This window comes from Bos indicus x Bos taurus, chromosome 14 (assembly GCF_003369695.1).
Source record: "Bos indicus x Bos taurus breed Angus x Brahman F1 hybrid chromosome 14, Bos_hybrid_MaternalHap_v2.0, whole genome shotgun sequence".
Taxonomy (NCBI): domain Eukaryota; kingdom Metazoa; phylum Chordata; class Mammalia; order Artiodactyla; family Bovidae; genus Bos; species Bos indicus x Bos taurus.
The window spans coordinates 55,412,318-55,439,228 of NC_040089.1; the positions used below are offsets into that span (position 1 = coordinate 55,412,318).

Sequence of the window (26,911 nt, forward strand, 5' to 3'; positions counted from 1 at the left end):
CACGACTGAGTGACTGATCTGATGATCTGTGTATTCTTGCCATGTCTTCTTAATATCTTCTGCTTCTGTTATGTCCATACCATTTCTGTCCTTTATCGAGCCCATCTTTGCATGAAATGTCCCCTTGGTATCTCTAATTTTCTTGAAGAGATCTCTAGTCTTTCCCATTCTCTTGTTTTCCTCTATTTCTTTGCATTGTTCACTGAGGAAGGCTTTCTTATCTCTTCTTGCTATTCTTTGGAACTGTGCATTCAGATGCTTTTATCTTTCCTCTTCTCCTTTGCTTTTTGCTTCTCTTCTTTTTACAGCTATTTGTAAGCCCTCCCCAGACAGCCATTTTGCTCTTTTGCATTTCTTTTCCATGGGGATGGTCTTGATCCCTGTGTCCTGTACAGTGTCACGAACCTCATTGCATAGTTCATCAGGCACTTTGTCTATCAGATCTAGGCCCTTAAATCTATTTCTCACTTCCACTGTATAATCATAAGGGATATGATGTAGGTCATACCTGAATGGTGTAGTGGTTTTTCCTACTTTCTTCTATTTAAGTCTGGATTTGGTAATAAGGAGTTCATGATCTGAGCCACAGTCAGCTCCTGGTCTTGTTTTTGCTGACTGTATAGAGCTTCTCCATCTTTGGCTGCAAAGAATACAATCAGTCTGATTTCAGTGTTGACCATCTGGTGATGTCCATGTGTAGAGTCTTCTCTTGTGTTGTTGGAAGAGGGTGTTTGCTATGACCAGTGCATTTTCTTGGCAAAACTCTATTAGACTTTGCCCTGCTTCATTCCGTATTCCAAGGCCAAATTTGCTTGTTACTCCAGGTGTTTCTTGACTATCTACTTTTGCATTCCAGTCCCCTATAATGAAAAGGACATCTTTTTTGGGTGTTCTAAAAAGTCTTGTAGGTCTTCATAGAACCATTCAACTTCAGCTTCTTCAGTGTTACTGGTTGGGGCATAGGCTTGGATTACTGTGATATTGAATGGTTTGCCTTGGAAACGAACAGAGATCATTCTGTCGTTTTTGAGATTGCATCCAAGTACTGCATTTCAGACTTTTGTTGACCATGACGGCCACTCCATTTCTTCTGAGGGATTCCTGCCCACAGTAGTAGATATAATGGTCATCTGAGTTAAATTCACCCATTCCAGTCCATTTCAGTTCACTGATTCCTAGAATGTTGACATTCACTCTTGTCATCTCTTGTTTGACCACTTCCAATTTGCCTTGATTCATGGACCTGACATTCCAGGTTCTTATGCAATATTGCTCTTTACAGTATCGGACCTTGCTTCTATCACCAGTCACATCCACAGCTGGGTATTGTTTTTGCTTTGTCTCCATCCCTTCATTCTTTCTGGAGTTATTTCTCCACTGATCTCCAGTAGCATATTGGGCACCTACTGACCTGGGGAGTTCCTCTTTCAGTATCCTATCATTTTGCCTTTTCATACAGTTCATGGGGTTCTCAAGGCAAGAATACTGAAGTGGCTTGCCATTCCCTTCTCCAGTGGACCACATTCTGTCAGTTCTCTCCACCATGAGCTGCCCATCTTGGGTTGCCCCACGGGCATGGCTTAGTTTCATTGAGTTAGACAAGGCTGTGGTCCTAGTGTGATTAGATTGACTAGTTTTCTGTGAGTATGGTTTCAGTGTGTCTGCCCTCTGATGCCCTGTTGCAACACTACCATCTTACTTGGGTTTCTCTTACCTTGGGCGTGGGGTATCTCTTCATGGCTGCTCCAGCAAAGCGCAGCCACTGCTCCTTACCTTGGACAAGGGGTATCTCCTCACTGCTGTCCTTCGTGACCTTCAACGTGGGATAGCTCCTCTAGGCCCTCCTGCGCCCGCGCAACCACTGCTCCTTGGACGTGGGGTTGGTCCTCCGGGCCGCCACCCCTGGCCTCGGGCGCTGGGGCGTGGGGCAGCTCCTTCCGGCCGCCGCCCCTGATCTCTTTCACGGGGTATCTCCTCTCAGCCGCCGCCCCTGACCTCGGACGCGGGGTAGCTTCTCTCGGCCGCTGCCCCCGACCTCGGACTTGGGTAGCTCTTCTTGGCCGTTCCTGCGCCGTTGCAGCCTGGCACTCTCGGCCGCTGCCCCGACCTCGGATGTGGGGTCACTCCTCTTGGCTGCCACCCTTCGGGTTTGGGGTCCTCCCGGCTTCTGCCCCTGACCTCGGACGTGGGGTAGCTCCTCTTGGCTGCGCTTAGTGCGCCGGTCGCAGCCGCTGCCGCGTTTAGTGTACGTATATATATATTAATCTATGCAGTTCTAGGAGCAGGGAATGAAATACATGAAAAGTGAAAGTTGCTCAGTCATGTCCAACTTTTTGTGATCCTATGGACTATACAGTCCATGGAATTCTCCAGGCTGGAATACTGGAGTGGGTAGCCTTTCCTTTGTCCAGGGGATCTTCCCAACCCAGGGATTGAATACAGGTCTCCCACATTGCAGGCAGATTCTTTACCGACTGAGCCACCAGACAAGCCCTGAACTATATCAATCAAGGATTATTTCTGTACTGCAGGTAAACCTGTTAACTAAAAACTAAAACAACAATAAAAATTGAATTGAATACAGTTCGGTGTATGAGGGGAAGTTTATTTTCTGAGTTGTAGCCCTTTTTTATATATTTTCTTGTAAAACATTTTAATAATGTAATCCATCTTACTACTTTATATTACGGGCTTCCAGATGGTTCAGTAGTAAAGAATCCACCTGCCAATGCAGGAAATATGCAAGAGACACAGATTGGATCTCTGGGTCGGGAAGATCACTTGGAGGAGGAAATAGCAAGCTACTCCAGTATTCTTGCCTGAGAAAATCCCATGGAGAGAGGAGCCTGGAGGGCCACAATCCCGTGGGGTCACAGAGAGTCGGACACGACTGAGCATGAAGCATGAGACACTATATTTATAAGGATATATGTATATACAAAAAAAATATGTTAACAAAAATGCAAGTTGTTAATAGCATAACATAGCATTTTCATACCACAGAGATGTCTGTGTAGGAATTTAGAGCATGATGTGGTTTTCCAATTGGTTAAAAATACTGATCGTTAATTTTAAACTTAAGAATGAAGACTAGATTACTGCATTGCATTAGTTATCAATTGCTGTGTAATAAAGTACTTCAGAACTTAGTAACTTGAAACAGTCAACATTTGTCATCTCACAGTTTCGGTGAGAAATCAGAATGGCTTAGCTAGGTAGTTCCCTCTCAAGATTTCTCAAGAGAATGTAGCCAAGATGTCAGCCACAACTGCAGTGGTCCGAAAGCCTGACTAGAGCTGAAGGGTACACTTCCGAACTTCACTCACAGGCTGCTGGTGGTTGTCAGGAGCCCTGAGTGCCTCCTCACATGGGTCTGTCACGTGCAGTTGAAGAGAAAGAGCAAGATACAAGATGCACAGTCTTGTGTGACCTAACCTAAGAAGTCACTTACCGTCACTTCTGTGTCAGCCAGTGGGATAGCTTATACTCAAGCAGGGGACTTGGGGAAGAGGAGAGTAACCAGTGCACTGCTGATGTTTTTATTCTGTGTGTGTTTGTGTCAAGGAGAGGGAGGGATTCATTCATAATGTTCGGCTTCTGTTTAGGATACTGCCTTAGGAAAACCACGAGAGGTGTTTCGACTTCCTACAGATTTGACAGCATGTGACAATCGCCTTTGTGCATCCATCCATTTCACGTCTTCTACCTGGGTTACCTTGTCAGATGGGACTGGAAGACTGTATCTCATTGGAACAGGTGAACGTGGAAATAGTGTTTCTGAAAAATGGGAGGTGAGTTTTTTTTTCTTGAGACTTAATGCTGAGTCTGGAAAGTATATGCAAATTAGATCTTAATGATTTTGAAATAACACCTTTTTAGGGATGGTTTACATGTGACCTCTTGATTTTTATAATATATAGTGTTTTGGATATCTTTTAAATAAAATGTTTACCTTTTATGAAACTGATATATTAGCTATTCTTGTTTTGATCTGGGGTGAGTGCAGTTGTCAAGAATTGCATTTGTTTTTCAGCAAATACCAATTGAGTTCTTTTCAAGTGTAAAGCAGTACCTTAAGCATTGACCTTGCTACCTTCTTTTTTGTAAAGAGTTGGCCAGAGAATTACATTGTCATGTCTTTTCTCCTTTCCTCATGTTTTATTCTCAAATATATTTATGAGCCTAGCATGCTTCTACTGCACCACTTGGCTGTCTGATATGTTTAAACTAGTCAAATAGTAACTTAACCAGAATATTCCCTATTTAGAAAAATATACCATAGCATCAGTTCAGTCTCTCAGTCGTGTCTGACTGCGACCCCACGGACTGCAGCACGCCAGGCTTCTCTGTCCATTACCAACTCCGGAGCTTACTCAAACTCATGTCCAAAGAGTCAGTGATGCCATCCAGCCATCTCATCCTCTGTCGTGCCCATCTCCTCCTGCCTTCAGTCTTTCCCAGCATCAGGGTCTTTTCAGGGAGTCGGTGCTTTGTGTCAGGTGGCCAAAGTATTGGAGTTTTAGCTTCAGCATCAGTCCTTCCAGTGAATATTCGGGACTGATTTCCTTTAGGATGTACTGCTTGGATCTCCTTGCAGTCCAAGGGACTCTCAGGAGTCTTCTCCAACACCACAGTTCAAAAGCATCGATTCTTTGGCACTCAGCTTTCTTTATAGTCCAACTCTCACATCCATACATGACTACTGGAAAAACCATAGCTTTGACCAGACGGACCTTTGTTGGCAAAGTAATGTCTCTGCTTTTTACTATGATGTCTAGGTTGGCCATAGCTTTTCTTCCAAGGAACAAGCGTCTTTTAATTTCATGGCTGCAGTCACCATCTGCAGTGATTTTGAAGCCCCCAAAAGTAAAGTCTCTCACTGTTTCCATTGTTTCCCCGTCTTTTTGCCATGAAGTGATGGGACCAGTTGCCATGATCTTAGTTTTCTCAACGTTGAGTTTTACGCCAACTTTTTCACGCTCCCCTTTCACTTTCATCAAGAGGCTCTTTAGTTCTTCTTGACTTTCTGCCATAAGGGTGGTGTCATCTGCATATGTGTGGTTATTGATATTTCTCCCGGCAATTTTGATTCCAGCTTCTGCTTCATAGAGCCTGGCATTTCTCGTGATGTATAATGCATAAAAGTGAAATAAGCAGGCTGACAATATACAGCCTTGACGTACTGCTTTCCTGATTTGGAACCAGTCTGTTGTTCCATGTCCAGTTCTAACTGTTGCATTTTGACCTGCATACAGCTTTCTCAGGAGGCAGGTCATGTGGTCTGGTATTCCCGTCTCTTGAATTTTCCACAGTTTGTTGTGATCCACACAGTCAAAGGCTTTGGCATAGTCAATAAACCAGAAGTAGATGTTTTTCTGGTATTCTCTTGCTTTTTCAATGATCCAGCAGATGTTGGCAATTTGATCTCTGGTTCCTCTGCCTTTTCTAAAACCAGCTTGAATATCTGACAGTTCACGGTTCACATATTGCTAAAGCCTGGCTTGGAGAATTTTGAGCATTACTAGCGTGTGAGATGAGTGCAATTGTGTGGTAGTTTGAGCATTGTTTGGCACTGCCTTTCTTTGGGATTGGAATGAAAACTGACCTTTTCCAGTCCTGTGGCCACTGCTGAGGTTTCCAAATTTGCTGGCATATTGAGTGCAGCACTTTCACAGCATCATCTTTTAGGATTTGAAATAGCTCAACTGGAATTCCATCACCTCCACTAGCTTTGTTCGTAGTGATGCTTCCTAAGGCCCACTTGACTTCACATTCCAGGATGTCTGGCTCTAGGTGAGTGATCACACCATCGTGGTTATCTGGGTCATGAAGATCGTTTTTGTATACTTCTTCTGTGTATTCTTGCCATCTCTTCTTAATATCTTCTGCTTCTGTTAGGTCCATACCATTTCTGTCCTTTTTTGTGCCTATCTTTGCATGAAATGTTCCCTTGGTATCTCTAATTTTCTTGAAGAGATCTCTAGTCTTTCCCATTCTATTGTTTTCCTCTATTTTTTTGCACTGATCACTGAAGAAGGCTTTCTTATCTCTCCTTGCTATTCTTTGGAACTCTGCATTCAAATGGTTATATCTTTCCTTTTCTCCTTTGCCTTTAGCTTCTCTTCTTTTCTCAGCTATTTGTAAGGCCTCCCCAGACAATCATTTTCTTTTTTGCATTTCTTTTTCTTGGGGATGATCTTGATCCCTGTCTCCCGTACAGTGTCACGAACCTCTGTCCATAGTTCTTTAGGCACTCTGTCTGTCAGATCTAGTCCCTTAAATCTATTTGTCACTTCCACTGTATAATCATAAGGGATTTGATTTATAACTGTAATTATCTACCAATCTCCAAGATGCCATTTTTATTTCAGTTTTTTTTAAACAATGTCACAGACTTAAATCTGAGGGGCAGGTTTGCATTTTAGTAATAATAAATATGAAATTAGTTTCTCCAGAGCCACAGGTTTTGAAAGTAGACAAAGTGACACTGAGTTGTGGTAATAAAGTACAACGTGATATTGCTGCCTTCTAAATTTCAGCAGGTGGCCTTTAGTTCTTGGTAGCTAAAGGGATAGAATTTAATATTTTACATCTTATAAAACATTTTTATCAGACCAACAGGTGCCTGTAAACACTGGGCTTTAATTATTTGAGAAAAACAACAAGGCCTTAGTGGTTTACCTTTCTTATTGTTAACCAAATGCTGCTCTACCTAATTGCAGTGTGTTTGAAAAGTTAAACAAAAAACACAATGAAATACCAGAACAACAGCCTGTTTATAGGAGACCTTTGCAGTCAGTCACAGTTTTAAATATTAATTGGACATTGTGACATATTCTGTTCCTGCCTCCAATAATTTTTTCTTTTCTTTTTTTTTACTGAGGATATGTTGTATATAGCACCCAGCTACCTGAAACAGTTGAAAAGAATTTGGAGAATGATGGACAGGAGAGATATAAATGAGAATGGATCTGTTATCAAGCTATGGGGATTCTGTTGGTATAAGAAACACAATGACCCTCTTCACCTTCGGATTAAAAATAATACCACGTAGTCCATCAGAAGAAAATTCATATGGGTTTATAATTCATTTGGTTTTTGCTATGTATATCTCCTTGGCCCATATAAGTCCTTCAGTAAGATTTTTTTTAATAAATTAAAAATTTAAATTTACTTCATATCATCTTCAGTATATATACTATCATAATGAAGTCAGTCCTCTCTGGGGGTATAGGGACAGTGGGGAAATTATGGGACCAGGCATTAATTGAAGTGGAAGGGATACTGTGGGATAGTGGTCACTTTGAGAGAAATAACTGAGTTTTGGGATTTTGAGGGAATTGGTGTAAGAGAGGAGGCTAAAGGTGGAAGTGATGGGGGCATGGTAGGGCATAAGGGGCCCAGCAAGCGTGGTGGTGATGACTGAAATGTAGAAAGAGAAATGAAAGAAGGCAGGGGATGTTTGGCCTCTAACATGATGGGAGTGCTATATATCAACAGTTTCACAGTTGATTTTCCAGGCTTGTTCAGGGGACTGGAAACGTCAACCTAAGAATTTTTAAAAGTCCTGACATGGTCTCCTCTGGTCTCCCTCACATGAGAGAGAAAGAGGGGGAGGAAACAGTAATCTGGCTACTTGTACTTGGCAAAACTTACCTTTTTTTCTTCCTACCCTTTTATTTCTTCTTGTCCCCAAACAAAAGCAAAACCCACTTAACCAAAAATGTGTCTATTGTTTTCTGAGTTTTTTCCTGTTTTGTCAATAAGTTAATTTGTATCATATTGTAGATTTCACATATAAGTGATATTGTGTGATATTTGTCTTTCTCTGTCTGACTTATTTCACTGAAGTTGGATAATCTCTAGGTCTGTCCGTGTTGCTGCAGATGGCATTATTTATTCTTTTTTTACGGCCGAATAGTATTCCTTAGTGTGTATACCACATCTTTATTCATTCATCTGTCCATAGACATTTAGATTACTTCCATGTCTTTGCTCTTTTAAGTACTGCTGCTGTGAGCATTGGGGAAAAGCACCCTTTTTTTAATAAGGCTTTCAGGTAGCAGCCCACAGGAGGGGATTCCAGATATAGGTTTAAAAAGAAAAAAAGAGCGAATTCTTGTGTTTCAGTTAGATTTGTATTCAAACTATTTATTTTTCCATTTATTTGAAAAACTCGTTTAGAAATCAGTCTGAAAACCTTTCCTGTTCGATATTTAACAAAGATACAGTAGTCTTTTAGATTATGTGTTGTAAGAAGAATTTGATAAGATTTTGTACATCTTTCCATGATGCTTTGATTTGCCTTTTTTTTTTTTTTAGAAGAAATTTCAATATTTAACAGTTAGTGGAATTATCTTTTTAGATGAAATGAGATCTTTTGTTTTTGAACAGTAAGAAAGTTTTCATGATTTGTTCTCCAGTTCCTTTGACTCTTACCTTTGTAAATTTCCAGAAAACAAACAAAACAAAGCAAACAAAAAACTATAGAAAAGAAAGATACACACACATATACAAACAGTATTCAGAAACTAGGAAGAAGAAGGCAGAAATAAATTAGAGATATGATTAATATATTAATATATATTATTTTATATATAATATAATATAAATGACTATATTATAAATGGATGATTATAATATTATACAATATATTAATATATCTCAATAATTTAGATACGATATCTAATAAATTAGATATGAGACATGGGAAGAGATGAAGTAAGGGAATATTGACCTCATTTCCTCTGTACGGAGCACTCTTTCACTTGGCAACTTTCTACAGGATTGCTTTTAATTCCCTTTCTCTTTAGATGCCATTTGGAGGCCCTTTTGTTTTCTGTGTGTACTGATCAGTTTTCTCTGTTAAACAAATAGATGTTTTCTAAAAGTTATTTCTCTAAGCAGTATTTTAAACTTTATTTAACAGTATTTTAAGTTTTATTTCAGGGCTTGTTTGTTCTTGTGTCCTTGCAGTAAACAGTATCCAAATTACTTGTTGGATTGTCAGAATTCTGTGTATTTCCTCTGTGCTCTATGATTTCATGTAATACGTTTTTCTGAGTGCCATCTTTTTTTCTTTTTTGTAGATTGTATTTAATGAAGAGCTTGGGAATCCTTTTATCATAATTCACAGCATCTCATTGCTGAAAGCTGAAGAACATTCAATAGCTACTCTCCTCCTTCGAATAGAGAAAGAGGAATTGTCTATGAAAGGAAGTGGTTTCTATGTTTCCTTGGAGTGGGTCACTATCAGTAAGAAATATGAAGGTAAAACAACAAAATTCTGATCTCTCTGAGGTGGTTGCCATAATTCAGGAGGTTTTGAAATGCAAAGCTGTTCCTGTAAATGCTGTTTGCTTTTTCTTAAGCATTGTGTTGTGATTCTAGTACCTGCCACCCAATGGAATGAATATTTATAGGTAGTTTCTCTTTAGGTATGGATTATAAAAAAAAAATAATTATGTGCTTCCACAGTTGAATGAATATACCTTTTGTGTAAAAGAAGACACTACTACATATTTTGGAAGAATTTAAAGTATATGTTTTTAATATATACAAAATATATGTTAATATGTAACATTAAGCACAAGATTTGTTCTTTGAAATATTTAGTGTAATTTATTCTTCCTCCGGTGTTGTAGTTTTATCTCTGGAGGAACACAGTAACTTAAATCATTTGATTAGATATTGGAAACTTTGTAAGGGCTAGATGGTAACCATATGACCTATCACAGTTCTTCAACTAGGATCTTGTGCTGCAAAAGCGGCTATAGGTGAAGGCATAAATGAATGAGTATAGCTGTATTCCAGCTGTATTCCATTTACAAAGGCATAAATGAATTAGTATAGCTGTTTATTTATTAACACTGACTTTTGAATTTTATATAATTTGACATGTATTTAAATATTCTTTTGATTTTTTTTTGAACTATTTAAAAATGTAAAATTTATTCTTCAGCTCACAGGTCATAGTTTGCAGATCCCTGCTTTGGATAAATAAAAGCTTTGTTTTTTAAATTAAGGTACATAACATAGGAGAAATCACCATGGGTGTTTTTCCTTCTCTAAGACTCTTGGTTCCATGACAGCTTTAGCTCAGTCCACAGTGGCGCTCTGCTGCAGCTCCATGGCTTCTGTTCTCTTCATCTTTGTTCCCTTCATTCAGCTGGACAGTTATATTTAGACTCACCTTTCTTTTTTTTCTCTCCAACCGATTTTAATTATTGTAATTGTAGAAACATTCTTTCTGTTGTTGACTTTAGCTTTCTTTTCTGGATGTTTCAGTTCCTTTATTCCCTGAATTGCTAATATAATTCTGTTACTTTTTATTTTCTAATGAATATAACAGAGCAGTGTTGTATTTCTAGACTGTTGAGTGGAATATTTGATAAATTATATTTTGTGGTCAAGTAAGTTTGAAAATGTAGGCATACAATAGCCACATTTCACATTAAGGATAGTCAAGTTTCTAAAAATCTTGAGTGAAAAAAGAAAATGTAATTTTGATCCAGCCCTTCCCAACCCATGTAGCCATGGAATTCCCTTGAGACCTACTGTTTTCTACCCCCCGTGTTGGGAAAAACCATCGTCTAAAATACAGAGTCTAAGGCTGGGTCTTGGGAGCCAGGCAGGACTCGGCCTTGCATGTGCCTATGGAAGAAAAATCGTTGTTTTTACTTCACGAAATGAAAAGTCTATTCTTAAATATATATGACATGAATGTGTGATTATAGGTGAGGGTTTAGAGAGAAAAAGGACATATTTTAGAATGGGTTGTATTACTATGTGTGTATGTATTATTATGGGAAGGATTGAGGCAGAAGGAGAAGAGGTCATCAGAGGATGAGATGGCTGGATGACATCACTGAGAGATAAATTTGGACAAACTTAGGGAGATGGTGAGGGACAGGGAGGCCTGGCATGCTGCAGTTCGTGGGGTCGCAAAGAGTTGGACACTACTGGGCCACTGAACAACAACCACATATGTATTATTATGCATAACTCATGATGTTGAGTTATGATTTTTTGATTACTGAGTGTGAAGCTAATAACTACTACCCACTGTAAAAAAACTTTGTTATAAAAAGTAACAATGTTAAGTAAAGGTATGGACTCAAATGTTTGAATACTTCTAAAGCAAAAAAAAAAGAAAAAACCCTTATTTTCATAGAATAAATTCAGTTAGTTTACCAGAGAATTTCAGAACACAGTTAATTGTTCCTATCTTTAAAATTCAAAGTACAGTTATTTATATTTTATGGCAAATAGATCTATATGTGAATGTGTATAAAAAAATATTTCTACCATAAAAGTTATTTCATTTTAAGAAAACCTGCTAATGGGCAGAAAATAGTCCACACCACACTTTTTCCATTACCATCAATTTGTGACCCTTGTCAGAAGACACCTATCATATACTGGCTGAGAAAGTAGACAGGCTATAGTCAAGGAATGGGTAGATTTTTCAGAGGTTGATATTCAGGTAAGTAAATCACTTTTACAATTTAGAGCCCTGCTGTCCAACAGAAATTTTTCCAAAATGGACGTGTTTATATGTGAGCCACTCAGTGTGATAGCAGCTACGTATGTGTGGCTTTTGAACACTTAAAGTGTGGCTGGAGAAATGAATGTCCAATTTTACTTAATTAAACAGCTACCATGGCCAGTGGCTACCACATTAGGCATCACAACCTAGAACAAATTTCATCAGACCCATTTTTTTAAAGAGATTTTATTTACAGAATATTAGGTTGTAAATTTTTTTAGCCTTTTATAAAAAGGTACCTAATAGTCTGCTTTTTAATGGTACATTTAAAATATTTAATTTAAATTAGAATTATACTTGAATATTTTCAGATATTTTTATTATAGTTTTTTGGTTGTAATTTTCTTGTTCTAAAATGCTTTATTTTCTCACAGATAATAAAAAATATGAAGTGGCTAAGCGTAATACTCTCCGTGGGAAGTCCGTGCCACATTATGCTGCTATTGAACCTGATGGGAACGGTCTGATGATTATCTCCTACAAGCCCTTTACATTTGTTCAAGCTGGTCAGGGTCTTGAAGAAAGTAAGGATGAAAACATGTCCGAGGAAATTAAAGGTGATTTTACTTTGAACCATAGAGCTCCTGTGTAAAATAGATCTGACTTGTCCTCCTAGCTAGGTTGTAGGTTTTACCAGGTCAAGATTGGCACTGAATTTTTCTTTGTTTTCCTTTATATTTCTCAGAATAGCCTTTCATAAAATATACCACCTAGGTAGTGTGAACTGGTTAAATTTAATACTTTTCCTAATTACAAAAAATGTTTTTTAAAATCTATATATTATTTTACCTGATTAGATATTTAACAAATACTTAATGAATAAACAAATACTGATGTCTATTTGTTGTTGTTATTTGAAAGTCCAGCATATTAGTATCATAGATAATAATTTAAAAAAATAAGCTAACCTCTCTTCATATGAAAGTGAAAGTGGCTTAGTCATGTTCGACTCTTTACGACCCCATGGACTATACAGTCCACAGAATTTTCCAGGCCACAGTACAGGAGTGGGTAGCCTTTCCCTTCTCCAGGGGATCTTCCCAACCCAGGAATCAAACTGGGGTCTCCTGCATTGCAGGCAGATTCTTTATCAACTGAGCCATCAGGGAAGCCTCTACAGATAGGTAGGAAGAGTGTTATAGATATCAGTTCAGTTTAGTTCAGTTGCTCAGTCGTGTCCGAATCTTTGTCACCACATGAATCGCAGCACGCCAGGCCTCCCAGTCCATCACCAACTCCCGGAGTTTACCCAAACTCATGTCCATCAAGTCGGTGATACCATCCAGCCATCTCCATCCTCTGTCATCCCCTTCTCTTCCTGCCCCCAATCCCTCCCAGCATCAGAGTCTTTTCCAATGAGTCAGCTCTTCCCATGAGGTGGCCAAAGTATTGGAGTTTCAGCTTCAGCATCAGTCCTTCCAAGGAACACCCAGGACTGATCTCTTTTAGGATGGACTGGTTGGATCTCCTTGCAGTTCAAGGGAGACTCTCCAATCTCAAGAGTCTTCTCCAACACCACAGTTCAAAAGCATCAATTCTTTGGCGCTCAGCTGTCTTCACAGTCCAACTCTCACATCCATACATGATCACTGGAAAAACCATAGCCTTAACTAGACGGACCTTTGTTGGCAAAGTAATGTCTCTGCTTTTTAATATGCTGTCCAGGTTGGTCATAACTTTCCTTTCAAGGAGTAAGCATCTTTTAATTTCATGGCTGCAGTCACCATCTGCAGTGATTCTGGAGCCCAAAAAAGTAGTCTGACATTGTTTCCACTGTTTTCCCATCTATTTGCCATGAACTGATGGGACCAGATGCCATGATCTTCGTTTTCTGAACGTTGAGCTTTAAGCCAACTTTTTCACTCTCCTCTTTCACTTTGATCAAGAGGCTTTTGAGTTCCTCTTCACTTTCTGCCATAAGGGTGGTGTCATCTGCATATCTGAGCTTATTGATATTTCTCCTGGCAATCTTGATTCCAGCTTGTGCTTCTTCCAGCTCAGTGTTTCTCATGATGTACTCTGCATAGAAGTTAAATAAGCAGGGTAACAATATACAGCCTTGAGGTACTCCTTTTCTGTATACATCTCTTCATATAGGTATGCTAATTACGTGTTCTTCCCTTTCATGCTGAACTGAAAGAAAGTTCCTAGGGGATAGAATCACTTAACGTTTTCTCAGTCTTGAATGAATGAATGAAGGTAATGTTTTAGAATGAAAAGAATAAAAAGGTCTTTCAGAAGAAGTTTATATTTGTATGCAAAGAATTCATATTCTTCTAAAAAAATATTCAGGAGACCATTTCTCTAGAATCATTGCTGTTCATATTTCTGATATTTATAGTCAGAGAATAGTATATTTTACTTAACAGATTTGCACAGTATTTAACAATCATATGTATTACTCTTTGAAGCTACCCTTTTTATTACTTTAACAACTTAAATTATTTAAAATAAAAATGGGTTTCAGTATTTTTATGTACTTACATAGCTCTTGAGGGTTTCCCTGATAACTCAGTTGGTAAAGAATCCACCTGCAATGTGGGAGACCTGGGTTTGATTCCTGGGTTGTGAAGAACCCCTGGAGAAGAGAAAGGCTACCCACTCCAATATTCTGGCCTGGAGAATTCCGTGGACCATATAGGCCATGGGTTTGCAAAGAATCAGAAATGACTGAGCAACTTTCATTTTCACATAGCTTTTAAAAAATTTGTTGAAAAACCTTGAAAATACTTTTATAATAAATATATGAATATTTCCTCCAGGTTTATAAATATGAACACCTGAATATAAGAGTTGCGCATGGTGGCCTTTTACTTCACCTCTTAATAGCTTAGTTTTCTCACAAGTGATTTTTTTCACAAGATCCCTTTCTGAGTAAACTACTGTTCTGTCTTAGTTATAATGTTAAACTCTCCTGGAGCTTAGCCAGAGCAGCTATTTGTATTACTAGACCACAAGCCCTTTAGAACTCCTTTGGTGAGTGCTTGAGGAAGAATGATGGACTGCCTTCATCCTTGGAACCAGTCTGCCTAGTAGCTAGGCCCATGTGCTTCCAAGACAGATTTGCAGCCTAGTTGGAACACATCATGTTTTTAAATCACTAGCCACTAGTTGACATCTCACGTTATGTTTGAATTCCTCCTGAATTTGTTCTACTCTTTTAGTGTAAACCACTTCCATTTAGTGTAAACCCTTCAGTTTTTCTGTTTTCCTTCTAACGGCCCTAACTTAACTTCTTGTACCCATTTGCTCTTGGGAAATTTCTTCTGTATTTATTTTAATATCATCAGACTTTCACAATAAGAAAGGAAAATGGTTGTAACAAAAATTATGGATAGTTTGTTAATTAGCATGCTTTCTTTTAAGCTCTCCTGAGTATATATTCTGGTTTCATTTTCTGTAAACTTCAGTTAGACTGATATTACCTATTACCTGGGCTTCCCAGGTGACTCAGTGGTAAAGAACCTATCTGTCAGTGCAGGAGACACAGATTCAATCTCTGGTTCAGGAAGATCCCCTGGAGAAGGAAATGGCAACCCACTCCAGTATTCTTGCCTGGGAAATCCCATGGACAGAGGAGCCTGGTGGGTCACAAAGGAGTCAGACATGACTTAGTGACTAAACAACACCAATGTTATATTTCTTTCTGATGAGTGAGTGGACAGATTAATGTTTATGGATGCTATTAAGCAAATATTTGTCCATTTTACATTTAAGCCCTGCTTTCTTACTTCATGGTTATAGTGTTAAGGGCCTAAAAGTGTTTCTTAGGTAGATAGCTTTTTAGGAGCCAAGCAGAGGGGATAGTGAAGGAGTTGAAAAGAGGATTTTTTTTTACTGGGAACTTAGACTAAATATACTGACAGCCCTTGAATTTGTTATGAAATTGCTTTCATGTTGTGGAGTAAAATAGCCAATACTTTTATAAGGAAAATATATCTTTTATTTTTGTGTGGATGTCTGTCCCACCAAATAGTCGTAGTCTCCTGTATCACAGTTACTAAATTGCCCCAACAGTGGCAAATCAAGGTCGTGATGAAAGTTTCAGGCAGGGTTTGTGACATATTTGGTATTCTTTTAACTTGGAATCCTGTATATGTGTGTGTGCGTGCATGCACGCATGCTTGGAATCCTGTGTCTGTGTGTGTAAGAGAAGAGGGAGAAGCAGGGTACTGGGAGGTAGGGAATAAAGAGTTGCTATGATTTGTATTTTATGAGTGTATATCTTCTAGGGCATTAGGTAAGACTGGAACAGGGAAATGTCAAGTGTGATTGCTACAACACTTTGAGTGAAAATTCCCCAAGGAGATCTCTGCATATTTGTTCATAATTACTTTTTTGTGAGAAGATCACTAGAAAAGATGCTAGATAGGTGTTCTGTATGTTCTGGTTTCTGATTTTGTATGTTATGTTGTAGTCTCTGTTTTTTTTTTATTACATAATACATTTTTCTTTCCCAAAGAACCTCTGTATTACTGGCAACAGACTGAAGATGATTTGACAGTAACAATACAGCTTCCAGAAGACTGTACTAAGGAAGACATTCAAGTACAGTTTTTGCCTGATTCTGTCAACATTGTACTGAAGGGTCAGAGGTTTTTGGAAGGCAATCTCTTTTCATCTATTGATCATGAAAGCAGTACATGGATAATTAAAGAAAATAATAGGTATTTTTTTTAGTTTTATTTATATTTGAAATTTTACCTTTTATTATTTTACTTTTTTCTTCTTTTTATCCTTTCTGCAGTGGTTACATCAAAGGGGAATACTACGATAGGCTCATCAATACTGCTGATTATTTTTCTTAGGATAGATTAAAAATGGAATTACTGTAGTAGTTAAGGTTAAAGTTACTAGCTTAGTTATTGTTTGCATTATATTGTCATGCTTTTCGTTACCAGCTCTGGATACAATAAGAGAGTAATAATAATAATAAATGGTTGAAAACAGCTATTTATTTGAATTTTCACAATTTAAACTTTTTAATGGAAATAATTTGTTTCTACTAACTTTTAATTTGCTAACTAGATGATGTATTCCTGTGCTTTCTTGTTCATTGTTCAGTTGCTCAGTCTTATCCACCTCTTTGCAACCCCATGGACTCCAGCAGACCAGGCTTCCCTGTCCTTGGCCATCTCCCAGAGTTTGCTCATACTCATGTCCATTGAATCGGTGATGCCATCCAACCATCTCATCCTCTGTCATCCTCCTGCCTTCTGTCTTTCCCAGCATCAGGGTCTTTCTTAAGGAGTCAACTCTTCGCTTCAGGTGGCCAAAGTATTGGAGCTTCAGCATCAGTCCTTTCAAGGAATATTCAGGGTTGAGTTCCTTTAGAATTGCCTGGTTTGATATCCTTGCAGTCCAAAGGACTCTCAAGAGTCTTCTCTAACACCACAGTTTGAGAGTATCAGTTCTTTGGTGCTCAGCCTTCTTTATGGTTCAACTCTCGCATTCGTACATGACTACTGGAAAAACCATAGCTTTGACTAGATGGACCTTTGTCGGCAAAGTCACATCTCCACTTTTTAATACACTGTCTGGGTTTGTCATAGCTTTTCTTCCAAGGAGCAAGCATCTTTTAATTTCATGGCTGCAGTCACCATCTGCAGTGATTTTGGAGCCCAAGAAAATAGTCTGTCACTGTTTCTGTTGTTTCCGCATCTATTTGCTATGATGGGATCAGATGCCATGATTTCAGTTTTTTGATTGTTGAGTTTTAACACAGCTTTTTCACTCCCCTTTCACTTTCATCAAGAGGCTTTTTAGTTTCTCTTCGCTTTCTGCCAATAAGGGTGGTGTCATCTGTCTATCTGAGGTTATTGATATTTCTCTTGGCAGTCTTGATTCCAGCTTGTGCTTCATCCAGCCTGACATTTCGCATCATGTACTCTGCATTTAAGTTAAATAAACAGGTGACAATGTACATCCTGTCTTACTCCTTTCCCAGTTTTGAACCAGTCAGTTATTCTATGTCTGGTTCTAACTGTTGCTTCTTGACCCACAAACAGGTTTCTCAGAAGACAGGTAAGGTGGTCTGGTATTCACATTTCTTTAAGAATTTTCCACAGTTTGTTGTGATCCACACAGTCATAGGCTTTAGTGTAGTCAGTGAAATCAAGTGAGTCTTGATATGAATCTAAATGCCTAGAGTCTAAGAACTGTATATCTAATTCACAAAGTTTTTTAGGCTTTAAATTGAACAGATATCTTGAAATCATTTTATTAATGGAGAAATTTGGTGACTTGGTTATATTTTTTATATATGTTTAAAAAACTCTATATCCAAAAGGTTCTTTTAAAAATATTTTATATTTCCATATATTCTATTTAAATATATCTTACTAGTGTGTGCAATTTGAGGATAGCATTTTTAAATTGGCAAACCAGCTGGAACATACTGTTAAATATAAGTCATCAAGCAGTAACTCAGCCAAGATTTAGGAGAAGAGCTGGACTATATGCAAAAATAGATTCAACATTTAACACATGAACATAGACCAGTATTGTTTTTCCATGAAATTTGAGGTGCTTAATTACTATTTAATGTTACAAAAGGTAATTACAATGATGTGTGTGTGGTATCATTGGTTTAAAACACATGATATTTTTATATTATTCATCTCATTTTTAATAGTTAATGTTCTGACTTTGAAAGGATTTGTTAACTAACCTGTATTATGTATGGAGCTATGTATTCCTATTTGCTTGGATGGTAGGATATGATTCTAGTTTTAAAATGTAGAAATGCATTTATGCTAAAAGAGTAACTGACTGAATATGCCAATTTACTGATGGTTCATAAATTCTTTATAAACCAAGACTGTATGAACTTGTTAACTTCTTTAGGTAGCAACTGACTAAGAACAGTATTTATACGTTCTGGTCACTAGGTACAAGTTCTTTAATAGTTATTTACATATATTTTTTCAGAGAGGCAGAATAGTGCAATAGTGAAGAACATGGACTTGGAGCCAGACTGCTTTACTAGCTTATGACCTTGGCAAGTTACTTAACTTCTCAGTGCTTTTTTTGTTATTTGTAAAGTGGAGATGCTAATAGTATTTACTTTCTTTGTGGTGAGCCATAAATGAGTTAAAATATGTAAAATGCTTAAAATAGCACCTAGCATGTGGTAAGCATTAGGTAAGTATAAGCTGCTGTCATTGTTTTTATTATCATCATTAATCATCCTCATTTTTGAGATGAGCTTTCTCCTTAGAAAATATAACTATCTGGGCATTATTAATTGTGGTGGTAATTTTTAATGCTAATGATAGAAACTCATTATGTCAGGAAGATATATTGTATAGTCTCTTTAAAAGTAGTTTTAGAAAATTTTAAAGTGCTGTAGTTAATTCATAAGGTGATGATAATAGCCTTGAAAATAACTGATGTTAGTATGTTCTATTTGATAATTATGATAATAGTTGTTATTGTGTTCAGACAATTGTTTCCTTGCAAATTGAGTTGCAGGGCATGGGTTAGTATGACCCATATGTACCAGAGATGGCATGTGGAAAAGGTTGCTTTGCTGTGGAACAGGTGCCACCACCCACTTTTCTCTGTATTACCACAGCAGCCAGCTTAACTGGATTCCCTTTCCTAGTCAGGAGGCACATGGGCAATTCCCTGTCCCATGTCCACAGTCTGCCCTGACTCATACCTCTCTCCCTTTCCCGCTGTATTAGTCCTTAATCTTAGAGTTCCCTTATGGGTTCTTTTTTATTGATTTAAGCTGCCTGGTCTTTAGTAATCATATCATGACTACTAGTTTGATGATAGTGAAGGTAATTGTTGGCTCCACACACAGAGAGATACCTTTAGTTTTAGGCCCTTTCCATTTAACTTTATGTGCCCATCACTCCATCTCCATTCCCCAGTGAAATAACTCATAGATACATCTGCTTATATTTCCACTACTTAAGATTGGTAACAGTCAGCACACCTGAACTGCAAAAGTTTTTCTGAGGGTGATTTGACTCTCCCATCAGTCCAGCGGTACTTCCATATTTGTTAAGTCTACCTTATTTACTCCTGGATGATAGGTGTTCCATCATATGCAAAACTAAAATGAACTTGATTTTTGGTAAAACATTCTCGGGACACTGGAAGGGTAATTTCTGTGAAAGATTCTTCTGTTTGATATTGGTTGTATAGTTTGTGTAGCTGCTTAATGTAACAAAACTTTCCTCATTTTACACATCTAGCTTGGAGATTTCCTTGATCAAGAAGAGTGAAGGCATGACATGGCCAGAGCTAGTGGTTGGTGATAAACAAGGGGAATTTATAAGAGACTCAGCTCAGTGTGCTGCAATAGCTGAACGTTTGATGCATTTGACCTCTGATGAACTGGTAAGCAATTGCAATAGTAGTGGGACTTCACAAGGATTCAGAAGTATGTGGGGATTATACCATGTTTTTCAAACGTTATTTTGCTTTTCCTAATGTAAAAGACATTAGGTATTACTGACTAGTGTTTGAATATCACTTGAAATTCTATTATTTATTCCTTATTCACTAACTGAATATATATGTGTGGGGGGGCATGTTTTACATACAGGGTGGTGTACATGCATATGTGTATGTATATATGTATCTCTCGGTCTCTCAATATATGTAGAGAGAAAAGGAAATATATAATTGATCATTGAACAATGCAGGGATTAGGGAGCCCACCCTGTACACTCAAAAATCTGAGTTTAACTTTATAGTTGGTCTTCTATATCTGCTGATCCACATCCTCAGATTCAACCAGTTGCATATTATGTATTTCTGTAGTGTGTATTTTAAGTTCAGTTCAGTCACTCCATCATATCCAGCTTTTTGCGACCCCATAGACTGCAGCATGCCAAGCTTCCCTGTCCATCACCAGCTCCTGGAGCTTGCTCAAACTCATGTCCATTGAGTCAACCATCTCATCCTCTGTCGTCCCCTTCTCCTCCTGCCTTCAGTCTTTTAAGTAGACCCTTCCAGTTCAAACCCATGTTGTTGAGGTGTCAACTATATCTGCCTATATATCTGTATTCTCCTTTAGAAGAATTGACTGACCAATGCTGATAGGGACAAAATTTTGATTTTATACCCTACTTTGCTAATAATCTATTTGTAATCATTGACATTTTTTGGGTGATCTTAAAATATCACAAGGGGTGTGTATACATACACACTACATATAACTATGGTTTTTTGTTGAATATGTTCCTCCTCTGATAACATTTAAGATAATGTTAAGAATTTGAACAAATACAGCAATACACCAGAACTTCAGTTATCTTCATTTACCAGATCTTACATCAGCACATTTAAAATGTCTAACTTATTGCCATCTGGAATTATAGCAATGCAGAGGGTTGTATAAAGAAGTATTTATACTGTAGAGTTGGTTGCATCCTGAGATAGAAAAGAAAGATTAGAATATTGAAAGTAAATGTCTCGGATGAAAGAAAACATGACCAAAATGGAGAAACCATGTTTCACTTTTTCCAGCATAATGGAAAATTTCAAGAATCACTGGAATTCTATGTATGACTACAGAACTTTGATTTCATAGCCTTGTTATAAGTCATGCAGACTGCATTTCTCTATGCTCATTCATTTAGCAAGTATTTATTGTTATAGGGTTCTGAAGATATAATTATAGAGACAGTAATGGAGGTTTGTTGTGAGATTGTAGATAATTGCTGCTAACTGCCTTTTAAACTTGATGATTTCAAATGAATGTTGTTAAATAAATGACTAAGGTATTTATGCCTGAATACTAGTGAATTTGTTAGTTTTAAAATAACAGAATTTTGTCATCTCTAACTGAAGGCAGTTTTTTTTTCAAATCTTTTTACCTTTTCTTGCCTTACTGCATTGATTAGAACCTTTAATCTACAGTAAAATAAAATTACTCTCTTTTACATACTGCTGGTTTGGTTTACTGGTATTATTGAAGAGCTTTACATCTCTGTGAGGAATACTGGGGTCTATAGTTTTTGTTTTGTTTTTTTACTTTTTGTATGTGGATAATGCTGAGTTCATAAAATGAGTAGGAAAGTGTTTCTGTCTTCTGTTTCTGGAAGAGATTGTAGACTTGGCATTATATCTTCTTTAATGTTCGATGGAAGTTGCTAGTGAAACTGTCTGGAGTTTTCTTTTTTTGAAGGTTTTAAACCATAAATTTAAGTTGTTTAGTAGATATTTTGGGCATTTATTTCAGTTGACTTTATTTTTCTTCTTTTTTTTCAGTTTCCAGTTTCATTCATTTCTGTTATGACATTTATTACTTTCTCTTTGCTTGCTTTGGATTTATTTTGCTTTTTTTTTTTTGAAGGTGAAAGCTTAGATTTTTTTTTACCTTCCTTTTTTAATGAAAACATTTAATGCTCTACACTTCCTTCTAAATACTACATTAGCTGTATCCTCCAAATTTTCTGCCTGTTTTCTTAATCCCATTAGTGATTGATTTGATTTGTTGCTGGCTTTAAGTTTTTTGCCTGGCTGGTTTATTCTTTGTCTGTTCTTAAACCTAGGGCAAAACTTTTCACATATCTTAGCTAAAAGTGTGGAATGTTTACCAGGTTTCTCCTCCTGTGTAGGCCCTGATTTCTAATTTTTGTCTCCAAGTACTTTGACAATTATCAAAATTAAGCTTTTTAGCCTTTTATCCACTGCTTTCCCTTGTCTTTTTCAGCTCAGCTTGAAATAGCAGATAGCTTGAGGAAAACAGCATGGAGTCTTGGGTTTTCTTTGCTTTCTCTTTTCTCTGTAATCTTGTCTTTTTCAGTACTGGCTGCCTCGATAGTCCTTAGCTTTTACTTTTTTGCCCTCTTATTTCTAGTGTTGGTTACTCCAGTTCTTGAGACCCCATGGACTGTAGCCCACTGAGCTACTCTGTCCATGGAATTCACCAGGCAAGAATACTGGAGTGAGTTGCCATTTCCTGCTCCAGGGGATCTTCCCTTCCCAAGGATCAAACCTACATATCCCATATTGCAGGCAGATTCTTAGCTAAGCCTCTAGGGAAGCCCTATATGAGTAATTGAAAGGGGAAGGGAGGGAGGGAGAGTACTTTCTGTTCTGCTGGATGTACGTATCTTCTTGAGTCACTGTAACAGAATGCATGCATGCATGCTAAGTCAACTTCAGTCATGTCCAACTCTTTGCAACCCTTTAGACTGTAGCTTGCCAGGCTCCTCTGTCCATGGGATTCTCCAGGCAAGAATACTAGAGTGGATAGCCATTAACTTCTCCAGGGATTGAACCTGGGTCTCTTATGTGTCTTGCATTGGCAGGAGGATACTTGACCACCATAGCCACCTGGAAAGCCCATGGCCCAGCTCATTGCTGGAATTACCTTCCAACCAGTCACTGTAATCATTGTTTCCTTTGATATTTAGGATGGAGCAGACAACCATAGCTCAGTCAGTTCAGTTCAGTTGCTCAGTCGTGTCCGACTCTCTGCGACCCCATGAACTGCAGCACTCCAGGCCTCCCTGTCCATCACCAACTCCAGGAGTTTACCCAAACTCATGTCCACTGAGTTGGTGATGGCATCCGACCATCTCATCCTCTGTCATCTCCTTCTCCTCCTGCCCTCAATCTTTCCCAGCATCAGGGTCTTTTCAAATGAGTCAGCTCTTTGCATCAGGTGGCCAAAGTATTGGCATTTCAGCTTCAACGTCAGTCCTTCCAATGAACAACCATAGCTAGCTGGCTCTATATTCTCAGCTGGAAATGGACAGATCTGATAATGTCTGTAACTGTCAGACATTTTGTTTCAGACCCTTGTGGGTTCTTAAATTCTGAATAACATGACTGTATTTTGGCAAACTAGGTTTGGACATTTTATCAGTTGCTATAGAATTGTATTTCTGTTACATGCATGTGAATATACAATTTATAACTTGAGTAATCCTTTTTCACTCTTTGAAAGAAAAACATCAAACGGTGATTTTTGCAGACTTCAAGTGAAACACTAAAATCAGTGATTCTATTTATCTCTGCGTTTAGCTTATTTTTAACTATACCTCTGTGTTTTTGTTTGGGTGGATATTTGTGTGTGTGTTTTAGTGTTGATGCTAGAGATTATGGTGTACGTCTTCAACTCATCACCATGTATCTTCAACTCATATCTTGAGTTCATTTAACTCATCTTGGGAACTTCATAGTATAATTCCATTCCTTCATCCTGTGTATTACTTTTGTCCTTTTATTTCTACCTTATAAACTTATTATGTTACAACTTTAGTCACTTGTCTTTTAAAGAGATTAAAAACGCAGTGTGGACAAGTCTTGCGTTGATCCCAATATTTGTCATTTCCTCTTTCACACTCTGTTTATTCAGATTTCCATCTGATGTCATTTTTTTTCCTGCTGAAGAATTTTCTTTATCATTTCCTGCATTGTAGTTCTGCTGGATAAATCCTTTCTGCTGGATAATTCTTTTGTTTTTCTGCAGACATACATATGCAAAAATGCATGCCTTTCTTCTTTTAAAGCTATTTTTCTTAAGTGTGTAAGACACTGTTGACGGGTGTTTTACTTTTCAGACCTTCAAACATACTCCATTGTTTTCTGGCTTGTATAGCTTCTAATAAGTCAACTGTCATTTGTAACTTTGTTCCTCTATTTGTAGTATGATTTCCTCTTCTGACCACTTTAAAATTTTCTCATTATTACTAAGAGAATGATTTTATTTTTCTTATTTTCAGCAATTTCATTGTAATGTGACTTCCTGTGATATTTTTCTTAATGTTTGTTATGCTTGAGATTCTTTGACCTTCATTTTCATCAAGTTTGAAAAAAAATTGCCATTATTTCTTCAAATTTTTTTCTATTCTTCTTGCGTCCTTCCAAATATTTATATGTTAGACCATTTGATATGGTTCCATAGGTCACTGGGGTTCTTATTTTCTGTGTCTGTTTTTAGTTTTTGTCTTCCTGTGCTTCATTTTTAGATGGACTCTTTTATCTTTTACCAGGGTTTCCCTGGTGGCTCAGGCACTAAAGAATCACCTGTAGTGTGGGAGACCTAGGTTTCATCCCTGGGTTGGGAAGATCTCCTAAAGAAGTGAATGGCCACCCACTTATTCTTGCCTGGAGAATCCCTATGGACATAGGATCCTCGCGGTCTACAGTCCATGGGATCGTAGAATCAGACACAACTGATTAACTAAGCACAGCACAGCACATATTACTATTTTAGAGAGACTATTATTACATTTTAAGTAGACTCAGACTAACTGATTGTCTTTTCTTCTGCCATGTCTAATCAGTACCATCTATTTTGTTTTCTATTTCAGATTTTGTATTTTTATATCTAGAATTTCAGTTTAGTTCTTTTTTTATATCATCTGTATTTCTCAATGTTTTTCTTTATATCTCTGAGTATATAGAACATGTTTATAATAGCTGTTTTCATATCTTTTTCTGCTGATTCTATCAGTCTATTATTTTTGTAACTATTTTTGTTTAAGTTTTTATTGGTCCTGAGTCTGAAATTTAATATTTAATTATTTCTGTAATCTCAACATCTTTAAATATGAAAAACATTAATGCTCTTATTGTTGTTTCTTTTCTGGTCCAAGAATCCAAATCCAGATAAAGATAAACCTCCTTGTAATGCTCAAGAGTTAGAAGAATGTGATATTTTCTTTGAAGAGAACTTCAGTTTATGCAGATTTGATGGCAATACATTAAAAACTACTCATGTGGTAAGTTCTTGATAATGATATTTATAAAAATTTGTGAATAGAGAGAAGTTATTCAGATGAAATGGTAAGTGATTGACTAAATACTGTTTTGCAAAGGTTGATTGGCATTTACTGTCTGTGACAAATGTCTTTGTTTCCAAAAGCAGCCATCTTTCCATACCGTCACCGTAGTTAAGCAGTGTCATATGTTTGGTGCTGCTGCATAGTGATATCTTTCAGTGGTTTTTTTTCTGTGCATGTTTTTTATATGTAGTTGTGCCTGCAGTATATGACAACTTAATACCTAACTGTTCCTCTCATTCACTGTCCTTTTGTAATATTTTTTAGATACTTAACTTTTTTTAAACTAATAGCTGGATATTATGATACTCAAAGGAATTATAAAAAGGAGCATTTCTGGATTGTACCTGTGTAGAGAAGTGATGTGGAATTGCATAAGATCAGTGGGTAGAAAAAGGTGTCATTGAAGCTTATACCAAAATTACTTACTCTTAAGATTAATTTCTACATCTGCTGTGCTCTCCACCTCATCAACATATAACATGAATAACTTCTGAAAAGCACAGAGATAACATTTTGCTTACCACAGTGTAACTAACACCTGCCAAGGGTCCTGATTCTGATAGGTGCTTAAAAACATTTTTAGACTGATCTGTTGGTGACAATCATAAAAATAAAAATGGTTCCATCTTGGATCTCAAGAAATTTGCATGTACTTTTATGTCTCCTGTTCTTTTTCAGTCACTCCTCTAATTGAACAGAGTCTTGATCATATTATTTTATGCAATCTGGTTGCTGATCCAAAGCCCAGATGATCAAAGTTATTAGGTTTTCTTGGCATTTTGCTTCTTAGATGGTTTTTTTTTGTTTTTTTTTTTTTTAGTTCTGATATAATCCCATAGATAACTCCCTTATTGTGAGTAAAGAAGAGCCATTACACACTCTTACTGCCTTGGGTTAGATTTTAGAAAATCATTCTAAGTACGACTGATGAAAAACTCTTGAACCTTGACTAACTGTAGACTATTTATTCTTGAAGAATCTGGCCTTTCCTCCTAAACTTATAGTCTTAGGAGCTATAACTTTTAGATACTGCTTCCTGCCTAACTTTTATAGAGAAGGCACCTGATCTTAGATGTCATAAAACGTTACTATTTTAGCTTAGCTTCTCTGAGAATTTTGCTTCATTGTAGTATAGTAGTACTAAGTAGTGTTGATCAGTAGTTTAATCTTGGTCACTGAGAGGCATCTAGTTAATGATACTGCTCGCTATTTCCTTTGTTTAACATAAGTTAAAACCAAGGACAAATAGAAGGGGACTGAAATAAAACCTTTATTACTGACAAATTAGGGTACAAATGCCCTGTCTGCTGACTAAATCCTAGAATTTAGCAAATAGCACCTAACCTTAGTCACAGGCAGTGCCAAACCAGATCTGGCTGACTCTGGTTGGGCAGAGGAAGCATCTTATTCTCTGAGGCCTCTAGCTCCCTAGAGGAAAAAGCTGATAGAGCTGAGAAGAATATACTCGGAAATTTCTTCTTACATTTACCAACCAAATGTCACTTCACTCCTTAAGGATTTATAGAAGGTGAAGTGTTATAGCTGTGGACCTTCTCAGTGTCATAGAAATATACATCAGGAGTGGAAAAGAAGTATAATACAT

At 37.4% G+C, this 26,911-nt stretch overlaps 1 protein-coding gene across 2 annotated transcripts in view; it reads left to right on the forward strand.

Moving 5' to 3' along the window:
• Nucleotides 1-26,911, forward strand: part of NUDCD1 (NudC domain containing 1) — a 93,666-nt gene that overhangs the window by 27,178 nt on the left and 39,577 nt on the right. The window contains exons 3-8 of one of the 2 annotated variants that reach the window (XM_027561308.1): nt 3,606-3,791; nt 9,090-9,270; nt 11,923-12,105; nt 16,011-16,215; nt 19,756-19,900; nt 25,120-25,245. In XM_027561308.1, coding sequence (XP_027417109.1) covers nt 3,606-3,791; nt 9,090-9,270; nt 11,923-12,105; nt 16,011-16,215; nt 19,756-19,900; nt 25,120-25,245 — 1,026 coding nt within the window. The remainder of the gene's footprint in view (nt 1-3,605; nt 3,792-9,089; nt 9,271-11,922; nt 12,106-16,010; nt 16,216-19,755; nt 19,901-25,119; nt 25,246-26,911) is intronic. The other variant, XM_027561309.1, reaches the window with a different exon arrangement.